This window comes from Onthophagus taurus, chromosome 2 (genome assembly GCF_036711975.1).
Source record: "Onthophagus taurus isolate NC chromosome 2, IU_Otau_3.0, whole genome shotgun sequence".
Lineage (NCBI taxonomy): Eukaryota > Metazoa > Arthropoda > Insecta > Coleoptera > Scarabaeidae > Onthophagus > Onthophagus taurus.
The window spans coordinates 9098845-9113216 of record NC_091967.1 but is presented as its reverse complement, the minus strand read 5'-3'; the positions used below and the strand labels follow the sequence as shown (position 1 = coordinate 9113216).

Below are 14372 nucleotides of genomic sequence, written 5' to 3'. Positions count from 1 at the left end.
TTCATTTTTTTAAATGGCACCCCCCATATTTTATTACTTAGTCGTCTTCGGCGTCTCATTTTACATCTTTTATATCCCATATGTCCCATACCTAACATTAATAGTTTGAGAAATAATTAGGGTTTTTTGAAAAATGCTCACATATCATATCGATATTAACCTAGTGTGCCATGGAAAACAAATGTTTAATGACTTATTGACAAACGTCAAAGTCTGATTTACGTTGTTTGATGCTAGTGAGTCTAAAACCACTTAAAATGGATATTAATAACGTAAATAATGTTTATACAAATGAAGAAATCCATAATTTATTTTTTGTGCACGAAAAGTGCGACAAAGTTCTTAGTAGAACTTGCAGAATGTTTAATGAAAATTATCCACATTTACCTCCGATGACAAAAGGTAAATTTAGAAGAATAGAAGCAAATTTTTTGCATTTTGGACGAATTAATCACGTGTTAAACTGACCAAAAAATGTAGTAGATAATACAACAGAAGATGTGAATACCTTGGCTTATTTCGAGCCCAGTCTCAACACCTCAATTCGAGCTGCCAAAGAAGATCTGGGAATCATACTACGAACATTGTCGCGCTTTTCATGCATAAAAAATAAATTAAGAATTTCTTGATTTGTGTAAATATTACTTTCGTTATTGTTATCGATTTTAACTCTTTTCAGTACTAATATTAAGAGACCTAACAGATAATTATTAGCTCACATGCATCAAGTGACGTAAACAAATGAGTCTTTAACAAGAACTCATTGAGAAGGCTTGTTTTCCATGGCACACTAGGCTAAATATCCATATGATATGTGTGCATTTTTCAAAAAACCCTAATTATCTCCCAAACTATTAATGTTAGGTATGGGACATATGGGATATAAAAGATGTAGAATGAGACACCGAAGACGACTAAGTAATAAAATATGAGGGGTGCCATTTAAAAAAATGAAGTTATGGTACTTCCAAATTTTGAAAAGTTAACGTGCCATAGTAAAGTTACCAAACTTTCTAGACAGCCGTTCTCGGCACCAAAACATACTCCATCATGTTGCTTAAGCATGTTCTGAATCCTAAATTGATATCCCAAAAATCGAGTGTTCTCTGATTTTTTGAACAAATGTCTGCTGGAGCAGATTTTTCTAGAAAACTTCGAATGACTCGAGAACGGCCGAATCAAATTGCAAAAAGTAAAGTTATTTATAAACCTTGAAAACAGACAAATCCAAATATGTAAAAATATACAGGGTTCCATTTAAAAAAATAAAGTAAGTGGCGACTTCCGGTATAACCGGAAGTGCAAGAAATCTGAACATATTTTAGTCGAAGAGATCGTAATTGATAATACTTGAGTCTGAATTCTCAAATTTTTATTTTGGCTAGAACCCCAGAAACGTCTAATGACCGGTCTCGCTGAGACACCCTGTATATAAAAGGTTGTCTAGGTTCGTACGCAATCATACTGCGCATTACGTCACATGTGGAAAATAATACCGCCAAGCAATTCAAATTAAACAAAGGCATGGAGCACCACATGGCCATGAGGTTGCGTGCGCAATTCGTGATCGCTTACGTCACGAAACACTCCTGCTCTTGCCCCTCGCCCACAAACTAAAATCAAAGTATTGCAGCATAGGAACTTAGACAACCTTAAATATATAAACCTTGGTTTTATCCTACTCTATCTCTCTCAAATAATAAACGGGTTCTCTCTAATATCGATATTTCAGTCGATAACCGCAGTTATCTATTTTATTTAAAAGTTATCTCTCGTAAATAAGCATTGTTATTAAAGTAAATTTAGGAAAACAATTTTTTTTTGTTACTCATAAAACGAGTTAATTTGATTTTGTATTTAATTAAATGAATTTTTGTCGAACCTGATTAATTTTCTTTTTGAACCTGAATTTGCCCGAAACCCTGAGTTTAATAAGAGTCTCTTAAAATTAAAGAAACCCAAATTTATAGTTTAATAACTTGTGTAAAAACACACAAGTAAAACATCACAATACCTTAAAGTTTCAATGATTTATTGATAGAGAAAACAACAAGATGTGCCTGCAAGAGAGTCGTTATCTACAGGAAATAACAAGAACATTTTATTACATATAAATTATACTCTCTTATTTGATTATTTCTTTTTATCTCAAATTCATTCTAAATGATGTCGAATAAAAATACCATTTTAATATCAAATAATTGCCTCTTTCTTATGGTTGTATGGAATTGCAGTGTATTGGTGTATTGCAAATACGTGCCCAGAGGAAGGGATTACGCGTTAGCTACAGACCGGAACGACATAAATGCACGATTGAGTTAACTAAACAAGATCCAGTGGCGTGTCATAAATGTTGCGTTCGGGATTAAATTGTTCCAAGTTACAAAACAATGTGTTTACCGATCGTGTCGGCGCGTTCGCGCCGTTAAACTGCGGATGAATGATAATTATCATCAAATGGGAAACTTCCACCATGCGGGACATTTATTGTTCTCTATGTTGTTAGCGATTAAGTAACATAGTGGTCGAATAAAATTGAATGGGATTCCTAGAATACGTGATTTTAACAGCCCTTTTATTGCAGGTATTTTATTGTAAAATATAACCGGGGGTTTCCCCTTTGGGATTGTTTGTACGTAATGTTGACTTAGAGTTATGTTTTAATACAGCCCCGCCGGCGACGATACCAATAAATATCTCGACACTTGTGCGAAAAAAATGACGAAATCCGTTCGCTGACGACAACGAGAAAATGGAGACGCAGAGGACGGAGAATGAACGGTACCCCGAAAAGTGGAGAACACAAAATGGAACTGTTATGTTTGATTTATTCCATTGATCCGTACGATGTTTCGGATGCGGACCTCGCTTTAATACCGATATAAATCGAAAGCGCCATTTCAGATTGCGAACTCGATTTTTCGCTTGTAATTTTCACCATACGTGAAATCTCGAAAAATATTGTTAGTACCGTCCCTGGTATAAAGACAGTAAAACCTCGATATAACGGATTAATACGGGAATATTGAAAATTTTTAATTTGCATTTTAAACTGTTTGAATGAATCATTTTAATGCACATAAATTTAAACAGCTTACCACACCGTTGTGTTCAACAATCTAGCACTGAAAAAGAACTAACACTAGACCTAGAACTAGAAACATTTGGGTTTAGTCCTGCATCTCTTAAGATTAGTTCTACTTTTAGTTTAATAAAAATATACAAGAATTTATAGCTGAATAGCTACTAAAACACAAACTAATACTAACATTAGAACTAACACTAGACTTAGAACTAGAAACAGTTAGGTTTTACACTGAATTTTGATATCTATTAATTAATTAAATAAGAACTGAAACGAACTTACTTGCAAAAATATATAAATCATTGAATACGGTTATAGTAAACCAGTGTATAGCAAGTAGATACGTGCATATACCTATTATGCGGTTGCAATTTAGGGGTTCCGATTAAATTACTTTAAAACGGATTAGCGAATGAAATTTCAAACGTACGAAATCGATATCCCATCGTGATCAGCAGTGCATTACGAACATTGTTACAAATTGATATTGGGCACGGTAATAAGTACAGCTTATGCACGAACTATTGTTTAGCCAACTACATCTACATGTCAACGTACTTGTTGATGTGTGTACTTCATTATCATATACGTCATTAACTTATTGTGCAGCATTGTGTGGCGATTTGAATGTAAAATATATGATTTTATAATCAACCAAAATCATTCGCTTAAAATTTATACGACCAGCTAAGAATCTTGGCAGATTGTACGGGTGAATTAAAAGTTTATGACGCGGAGTGAAAGGAAATGGGACTCGCCATAAGATACCTACACAAAAAGGAAAACTGGATATTAAAACGTTCTCCCCTCTAATGACAAAATCAATAGTTTGTGACACTTATTCGGTTACTGTGGTGGCAGGCATCATGAGAAGTGGCAGAAGGTATAATCCGAGACAAGTTGAAATGACGGCAAATTAACAAATATAACTTTGGTTTATTAAAAGAATGACATTTAAAAGTTAATGAAAAATTGTTTTCATTCTTTTAACTTTTATAAATGAAGTTGGTAAGTTATTCGTAGAAGTGTCTACTTAGTACTCTTCAATATATAGCCCCCATTTAACCCAATCACCGTTTTACGCTTGAACGAAGCGTCCATAAAATTTCTTTAATTTAAAAGTCCGACATACCAAACTGTTTTTAGTCGAAAGCAGCCCGAATTCAATTAATTCGAAGCTCGTTGGCATTCGACTATTCAATGGAACTTGGACGGGGAACTGTCCTTAAATTTAAACGAATCCCTACGGAGCGCGGCAATTTTAACCCGGATGCCGTCAGCGGTAACTGCATTCCTCTGAACTCTGAAACTTTGTCAATGATAATTTTCCTAGTACACAGAGGGACGAGCACGATAATCCCCACCGTCGAATAAAGCGACCTTTGAAGGTGACATTAAAAGAGAAGTAGTTTACCCTTGAAGTATCCAAAGCGGACGGCAAAGGAAAGCAATAAGGGTCAGTTGACGAAAGATAAAGGAACACATAGTGGAACTTTGTCGCCGTAAAGAAACTAATATAAACTTCATTCAGACTGGTCTACGTATCTTTTGAATGGTCTTCGTAATGATGGAACTAAGAGTGTTTTCACCTACTGTTATAACCTATAAAGAAAACGCACAAAAAAAAAAGAACATGAAACATAAATAAACCTAAGATTAATAAGATTATTCAAGAATGGAAGAACAAATGAAGTGTAATAAAGTTCGTTAAGTTTGTCGTCCCTTACTTATTGTTGAGATATGGAGTGGCGATAAGTAATCAAGGGTTTAGTTACCCTCATATATCAGGCTTAGGAGAATAATGAAATAAAGTCTCGGTCCCCTTCCTATTTACCTTCCACAGGAAGTTACCCTTAATCCCACAATTCTTCGCGACTATTTTTTCTAATCCCTTAGCGAATGGATAGGCTTATAGACAAATCGATAATAAGACGACGAAGAACGGTGATTGAAAGTATTATAAAGTACAAATGCGTACAAAGGAAATATTTTACTTCCAAGAAATTGACTATGTAAATTAAATTATGTACTTTACGCCAGCTCGGGGCCAATTTCTTAGATATACACGGCAAGATGGTAGCTAATTGCAAAATTAGTTAAGTAATGCCTTTCATAGTTACGAAGTAAGATAAAGAGAAGATTGAATCTTTAAAATTATTATACAAGCCGTAGTGGAACTCTATTATTATATCCTTCCCGCGCACGCACACACGTTTTCCAACAACTTCTTCGTTAATGGTTATATTTTTCGAGTACGAAGTGGCCAAACAGAGAAAATGATTAATGGCACTCCATCAAAAAAAAACGAGCTTTTTCTATCTCCGTCACGAAAGGCCATTTTACTGGTAGAAATATTTACAAATGATCGAGAAAGTAAAAAGTTTGCCCAACCGAGACTCCAATATAAAAGTGTTAGCGTTAGCACCGCAAATGAATGAGCTGGACGTCGACAGCTACTTTTTGTAGGATCAATTTTCACATTTAACGTATTAATCATCTCGGAGAAGATTAATTGCTGACACATTACCAAAAATTTCAGTCAGACTATAACCTAAAAAAATAATAACACTTTAATTTTTTTCTTTAACAAAAGATACATTATTCATAATCAGATAATTTTATATAGTTAGTTATAACCCAACATATTATTAATATTTATTCTAATAATACTTTAAATACTTCATATTTGATACTCTTGCAGAAAACTAGATACTGCTAATTGAATACTAGAATCTGCTGGCAGATACTGCTACTAAACTGTTTGCGCAGTTTTAGAGAGACGTATAATTATTAGATACTGCTAATGGAAGATTAGATACTGCTGGAATACTGCTAGATACTACCAATAGAAGACTAGATACTGCTGGCAAAATAGTGGATATTATTTCCAGAAGACTTGATATTGTTGGCATACTTCTGGATACTGGATACTAAAACTAGATATTGCTTGAAGATGAATAGATACTGTTGGTAGTAGACTAGATCTGGTAGTAGTTGCTACAGCAGGATCAGTTGCACACTTTTGAGTGCAAGTTTTTCAATAATATCTCATTTTCACAATAACACAAAACCATATAAAGCAGACTGTGTAATGCGGTAATTGAAAGCATTGGAGATGAGAAGAATATGAAGCCATGATAGCTGTATTATAAATCGTGTAATATCAAATATGTGCCATAAAAAAATGCGAAACAATTTAAATTGTTGACTCCTCGTTTTTTTTTGTATAAAAATTTGTAAGTTGTAGTCCTATTTCTACTGCTTCTATTATTAATCCTAGGCTATATTTAATCATCCCAGATGAATACTGTTCCTTTCATTGAAGGGACACATTTGGTTTTACATACAGATGTTTTGTATCTAAATATTAAAGATCACATAACAAGCTATTTTGAAATCTATCTTACATTTCAACAATTTAATTAAAATAATTGTGTGATGACTTAAAAATAGATTAAATGTTTTTTTATTTGCTAATTCCCGTTTACATTGTGACCTAAACTAAAAAAGAAATTCCAATATAACTTCTTTATTAGTAGTAGAGGTTTTGTAAAATATCGAAATGGTTGATGGAACAATATCCTGCAATATCATTCGATAATTGCTTTAAAAAAAAATACTGTTTTGTAACAACCGAGCGTTTCAAAGGTTTCAAAATATTACGGTCAATCTAAAGTCAATGCGATGCGTGTTGAAAAATGGATTGCGAAACTCGATGTATAAATTCGGATGAGAGAACATTTTCCAACCCAAGAATGATTGATACCGAATGCAAATTTCATGTGTGACACGGTTGATACGATTTATACCGCGTATATGCAAAAATACACTTTTACTGCCTTGTTTTTTTTTTGTGTCATCTGACGGGGTTATCTGAATAGGCTCGTACTCGCATTTCAATATATCGACAAACAGAGTGAATTAAAAGCGCTAATAATTCAGTTGACCGACGTTCGAGGGATATGGGAAAAATCCCGAACGCGAATATCATCAATCCATGCATAATTATTGCCAATTTTCCCAATACGAATTTTTTGATCGACGAAGTATAGCGTGAAATTACAAACGAATCAAATCGATGTTTTATTTTTATGACTTACCTAATACAGTTGAAAACATAAAAGCTGCTAAAACGAATTTGACCCATGGTAAATAAATTGGAGATGATCTCATGTCGTCTGCAATATCATGTCTATTTTTCCACTATCACTATACAAAGATCACTTACACTTAGAAGTTACACTTAAAAGTTATACACAGAAGTTACACAAGAGTCACTGATAAAGTTGATAGATATACCTGAAAATAAAAAGAAATACAATATCAATTTTTATTTCACACAACAATTACAATAATGGAGCGATGTTAAACGAGGAAAACTTGTATATATGTTTGCTTCAGACAGGGATTTATAGTTCATGCAAATTGCATGGGATTATAAATTACGTTTAACCTAACCTGAACAAAAGGTTGGCTTGATTTACGTTGCCGTTTTTGAACAAAAGACTTAACTTATGAAGGTTACAAAACAATATAAAACACCAACGAATAATACATCTATACAATTCAATTTAATAAATTCGCCGCGATAAATTACCGCTTAACAAAAGTATTAAAATTTTAAATCAAATTAAAAACTCGGCAATTACGAATTACTCAAAATTAAAAAAACAATTACAAAAACTTCAAGTTTTAGTGGCAAATTTGAAATTTTGCCAATTCAATCTTTTAAAATTGTATTTTTATCTTCTTGAGTGAACGTTCTTAATCCCATCAATTTCTTTTGAGTTGAATTCAATTAGGTACTATCAACCCTAAATCAGTTAAAGTTATTGATTTCCTGTCGTATTCGGACTCACCCTTTTGTAATTTTGTTACGTAATTACTAATACCTTATCTACTCACTTTAGAAGTTATATCAAAAATTGTTTCTTTAATTTTTAATTTGGCATTTGATGAGTTATTAACAGCGTCAACCAGTTCAACAATAAATGTTATTTTATGGTTTTAGGAACTAACAATATCATTCTGAATCTTATCGCTGTCTACTAAGTCTTCATCTACAAAGATATCTTGTGGAAGTCTTTGTTTTAGGAGGATATGAATTCCAATATCTCCTAGTTGATGTTATTGAGCATTTAGACACTTTTGGAGGTCGTGTAAATATTTTCTGGTTGTTTTACTACATGCATAGGTTATTAAATGTCTTATTCACGATTTATAAAGTCTGCTAACGATAGGATAAAGGTATTTTGTCCACGTAATAAGTCTGGTCCAAATATACTCCTAGATATTTGACAGCGTTATTCCACTTCAAAGAATGAACTTGGATTGATATTGTTGTAGGATTTTTAACTTGCCTACTTAGGTGTAAATATGTTGATCTCACATTTACTTGCATTTAAGTAAAAGCACCAAGTGGATAACCTTTTATGAATCAGATGTTAAATAGTAACAGTGAGAGGATGCTGCCTTGAGAAACTTCAGCCTTGATTGATTCTAACATAATCTTCTTAATTTTCTAGAAATAAGGATTTTATATTTTGAGAGTTTGCCAAAAGAACATTTACAGTACTAATAACATTTTTATGTTTTTATGCTTCCACAGGTCGATTGGATTAAGAAATAAATGTTAAAACCAATTTGTTAGTAGTTAGTGATTTGAAAATCAAATTTCAAAGTTTAGCTGCCAGTTTCAATAGTTGAAAACTGACGTAACTATTGACGTGCTCGCCGTAATAAATAAATAAAAATAGAGAATTGAATTAAATCGAGCAACGGGAAAAAACCGACACTATAAATTGAGATAAATTAATCAAATATATTATTAGCCTTTACCATCATAAATATTCACATGTAAAAGTTTAATTAAATTGCATAACCGGAAGTTACCTTGACTTTCTGCCGTATCATGTTACAGTCTAAAGCCATATACAAATTAATTTATTTAGATTTTAATAATCATTTTTCGAAATGCACACATATTTTATAATAACTGCTGCAAATTTTACGATTCTCAATAAAACTTTAAAATGTTATGTTTTTATAATTTTAAATATTTAAATTTGCGGTCGATTTCAATGTTTTCTCCTTGACCACTCGAAACTATTTGTTATTGTTATTTGTTTTATATTTTATTTCAATTTTTGAAGCAGTACAGTAAAAGTTCGATATAACGGATTAATACTGGAAAGGGGGTGTTCGTTATAGTTAAAAGTTCGTTATATGAAACATTTTTAATGTTTGAATGAATAATTTTAATGTACACAAATTCGAATAGCTATCCACACCGTTGCGTTCTTTATTAGATAGTTCTACTTTTAGTTTAATAAAAATAAAAAATAATCTAGCGCTGACTAACAATTAAAACTAACACTAGACCTAGAACTTTTAAGTTTTTATCCATTATATGTATCTAAAGTATGTTTTAATGAGGTCCGTTATATCGAGATTTTACTGAATCGTAAGCGAGCTGATAGAAGAGGAAAAGAACCGAAGGCAGATTCTAGAAGAGAGGGGAGAAAGCTGAGAATGGATCAGGGTGGCGGTTGGAACGAGGGGAGGGAGGAAGGTTGCTGATAGGGGACAACAAAAACTCTTATATATATATATGTTGCTATAAAAGCCGGTAAATCCTAAGATTTTCAAGTGAAACCTAACATTTACCAACTCTGAATGGTAAAAGTCCGAAATGTTCTGTGATCATCGTTCATTTCGAACTTTTACCACCATTCACTCGGTAAATCTTAGATTTTATCGCAGAGACACGGTAAATGTCGAAAAATAGACGCGTTCGGTGCATGCTCTCGTACTCGTGAGCAATCTGCACCCCCCGCTACCCATACCACCTCTATTTACCATCACCACTCGTCTCAATCGACCATTTCACACGTTTGTTTTGATTTCTGTTTGTTTTTGATGTCCGAAAGTAATTTATGAATCGAAAGTGATATTAATTCGATATATGTGAGTGTTTTCACTGTCTGAAAGTAACTTATGAATCAAAATGAGTGTAAAAAAGAAATTTTATGAAACAATGAACGAGCTTGTAGCAAGCAAGAAAGATAATAATTTTTATATCGACAAAGACAAATATGGAAAGGAAGGAAAGCGTTCATTATAGGTGATTAAAGCGTTATGATATTTTGACTATAAGCTGGCGAAGAAAAGGTAATTGCGCCGGTGAAGGAAAAGAATGAAGAAATCAAGTATTACGTTTGCTACGACGACTTATTTAATATTGTCGAAGAATCGCATGTTGCTGTTGGATACGATGAAAGGACAAGGATGCTGAAGGACTGTAATCGCAAGTATAAAAATGTAACAGCTGAGGCTATTATGACATATTTGAAGGTATGCCAACATTATCAGACAAAAATACAGAAGACTTTGAAAAAGGGCATTGTCATCAAGCCTATACTTCATAGTGAAATGAAATTTTCGTTGTAGAATGCAAAAGTGTCATTTCGCTATCTTGTATCAAAAATAACTATATTGTTTTCTTCTGAAAACCAACATTTACGAACAGTTATTGGTAAAGCCAAAAAAAAATTATCTCTTGTTTAAAAAATCTTCATATTTACCAACTCAAACACCCTCTATATAAAAAAACCTGAAACACCCTGTATATACTGAATCGTATTTTTGATTTGAATCTGTGAATCTGAATAATATATGGTAAAAATTTGGATGAGATATCACCAGATGTTGTGGTCATTGTTTATACGAAACCAACGGTTCCCATAGGTACATCTAAATGCATGCATTCATGTGTACACATGTGCGAATTTGAGAATTTGCTCGGTGAGCTCGACAGGAATAAAAGAATTTTACAGGCTTTCGCACAGCACAACCCGGTTGTCCACAACAGATCGCAATATTTAAATTGCGAAACGGGAATTTTATTCCAATTCAAACCGAGCGATTTGAACTACAGAAAATACATCCTCGAAATCATGTTAAAAGCGAAATTAAACAATATTTTTAGTATTAATTTTTATTAATATAAACTACTTTTTAGTATAGTTATATATTACGTCAAATTATTCGTAGGTAAATGTAAGCCGGCGTAATAAATTCAACTCGTGTGACGTAATTAGTAGCCGCCGAGCGATGTGCTCATGTTACAGATATTAAATTGGTTATCAAATTTCCATGCAGGGGCGATTTAAATAAATCGTGCCGCGGATATTCGTCTCTTGATGAAAACAGAATCTCGTGCGCTTAAATCCATATATCTCGCTGCCAAAGCATTTCGGATATAAAATGATTAATGAGTATGAATACAGCTCATCAGATCGAATTCAGATAAAATAGTCGTCTCTATTCAATACAGTTTTAATTTTTTTTCTATATGTATACATCGCGTATTGAATGACCGTGGTCACAAAGTTCAACGTTTCGGTTCAAATCTAATTTATAGCGTAGACATACGACGACGTTCATACTTTTGAAAGCTTTCAAAAACTTTTCGTTTTAGAAGAAAGAAACCGAAATTAAACTGGCTCTAGAAATTCGTCCCGCTCTGATTTGAGGTGCAATTCACGCCTCTTTCATAAAACTTTTCGCTCGTCTCCCGATGTCACTGAAAACAGGTAATAATGTTACAGAGTTTTCCAATTTGTACATTTTGTTCCTAATACATATCACAACTAGAACGTATTCTATAATTCTTAATAAATTGTAAACTCTTTTATAAATGTAAGTAAGAATTATGATTTAAATTTTAAACTATGATTAAATGTCGTATTTCATTTACGAAGTTTCATAACAACTTTACAAAGGAACTCTTTCCATTAATTACCTTCAATTACATTCTTGCTGCTATATTTAAATTAATTAAATGTTTCAACATTTAACTGAAGAAGTATTAGTATTAATAATTTTATTTTTGATTTAAACGTTTTCATTTAACTAATTTAAATTAATTCAGATTGAATTCGTTTACAGCACCAGTTGAGTTAAATTAAGAGAAGTGTTCAACGAAAGAAAGTTAATTACTTCCACTTTAACAAATTAAAACAATTTTCGTCAACAAGTCTATTTTATAATAACCAAGGATACACAATGTGTTAAATAAGATCTTTCCTAACAGGTTATTTAGATGTATTAGTTTCATCTCTTTCATTTATTTTCTTTTGTAATTCAAAGATGAAATCGGACATCGTTTATTGTTATCAGGCCAATCCTCTTGGATTCAGTTACCTATTAGAGAATCAAAAAGGACCCAAGTAAGAAGATAATTAGAAAAATGAAAGAATTTTTGAAATCTACAATTTTTGTAGATCACCTAAACACCAGACAAGTTTTTCGTACAGCCCCCAGTACCACCAAGAATCCTATCTCAAGATTGTCAGTGACCTAAATTCTCCAACTTATCAGCTGAGGAAACACCTTGCCAAGATTTTGTCTCTTTATACAGCTAAAACAGAATTAATCAGAAGTATGAATTAAATCCCAGGATATCCTGATAAGTTTCGATGTGGAATCTCTATTTACAAGAGTACCAGCAAAAGATGTCGTGGATGGTCTTGAGTATATTATGGATATATTAGAACTTCTCCATACTCCACATCATGATGCATAAAGCTGTAATGTAGATGTGGTAGCAAAGTATTTTATTCAGAATGTTCTTCTCTTGAAGCGTTGAAGATTTTATAGGACACCAGTTTTATTTTTGGGCAACCCATGCTACTTTGCTGGCCAAGAAGTTTGATACATTCCAATCACTACATACCAGCAAACCGCCAAGACGTTCATATCTATTTTGGATGTAAATTGGATGTAGAAAACGCCCACATCAAATTTGTTTCATAACTCTGCTACAACTTGGCAGAGATTAGTTCACTATGTATTGAGTCTAGAGTAAGCACCGCAAGCTTTGAAGATCATGTTGAGGTGTTGTCAGAAAACATCATCTAAATTAAAACATGCTTCAAAAACTCAACTCATTAAAGACTTAATCATATCAAACCTTCATCACAACCTCACATCATGTCTTATAAAACATGAGTTCAAAATCAAGTTTACTAATTGTAATAAATTTAGTATATTTAACAATAATAAAAAAAATGGTCGTACCTACAGGAAGAGAAAACGTGCAGAAAGAGAGAGAGAGGGTATCCACTGATAAACACTCAGTTTATCATACGAATTTAGTCTTTTGTAAGAATTATAATTATGTCAAGTCAGTGTCAGACAGAAAAGCATAAACAGCGATCACAATAGCATTGTTAACGATAAGTGTTTGGTCGCGACGTGAAGTGTCGTTGTAACGCGACTTTATCGGTTACAGTGAGCACAACGAATGCACGCAAGAAAAACACGCACGCACCGAAATCTCGGTAAAAATGAGCATGTGAATGGAACAGCGTCGCGACGCTGAATGAGACCACGAGACGACATCTCACACGCCGCCGACACCGGCGCTCACCAAGAGAGAGACGACTACAATGAGAATGAACGACGATCACACGAAACGAGAACGCGCCGCGACGTGTAATTCGGCCGACGCGCAATAGGGTGCGCCGCAAACTGAGGCAACCCTTGGTTCGGCGCCTCATCCACTGATAGTGGAGGGTGGAAGCGGCGCCTCTCCGCGTCTACCCATACACGTGGAGAAGAGTAAAGGGAGAGTAGAGAAAGCGTACAAAGTGAAAATGTGAGAGTGAGAGGGAGATACTTTAGGGGTAGAAAGGCATCCTTCCCTCCCTGTCTTTTTTCGCCAGACCGTTGGAGGGGTGGTGGCGGCGGTTGTTAGCGGCAGCGTCACTCGTAACGAGAGGAAGAGAGAGAAAGAATTCTTCTTATAGTTCGGTCGGTTGGGGCATTTTCGACGGGAAACCGGGATGACATTTACTGATTCTCGTTGTCCCCGGAAGTTGACCCGCAAGCCTTCTACTAGTAAAGCGACGAAAAGACAAAGCAGAAACAGAATTAATCGCTCAAGGCGCGATCGATTCGATAAATCTTCCTTTGTCCTCACCTGACGCGACGAAATTGGCTGTCTTGGCGTCCATACGAAATTAAACTGATTAATAGAAGATTGCCTCATATTTTAACTTTTTTCAACATCCATAACAACAAAATCTTGGAAATATTCCTTCTATACCACTTCTGAATAGTGTTAAAGGGCTCCAATTCGCAGCTAAAGAATTTAGATGTTAAAATAATCTACATCGTCATCATTGCAAGTATGCAACCAATATCACAGTATTTTTATTGCAATACGCGATTTGCGTATGATGCGTATTGCACCGTGATATCGGTTGCATACTTGCAATGATGA

The 14372-nt window shown here is 33.9% G+C and overlaps 1 protein-coding gene across 2 annotated transcripts in view; it reads right to left on the bottom strand.

The window, feature by feature from the left end:
- LOC111427073 (irregular chiasm C-roughest protein teiresias) overlaps window positions 1-13599 on the bottom strand; it is a 109972-nt gene extending 96373 nt beyond the window's left edge. Inside the window, exons 1-2 of one of the 2 annotated variants that reach the window (XM_023062043.2) lie at window positions 13166-13599; window positions 7186-7384 (exon numbers count right to left, since the gene is read on the bottom strand). In XM_023062043.2, coding sequence (XP_022917811.2) covers window positions 7186-7258 — 73 coding nt within the window. In that variant the 5' untranslated portion in view covers window positions 7259-7384; window positions 13166-13599. The remainder of the gene's footprint in view (window positions 1-7185; window positions 7385-13165) is intronic. The other variant, XM_023062044.2, reaches the window with a different exon arrangement.
- Between the last annotated feature and the right edge of the window lie 773 nt (window positions 13600-14372).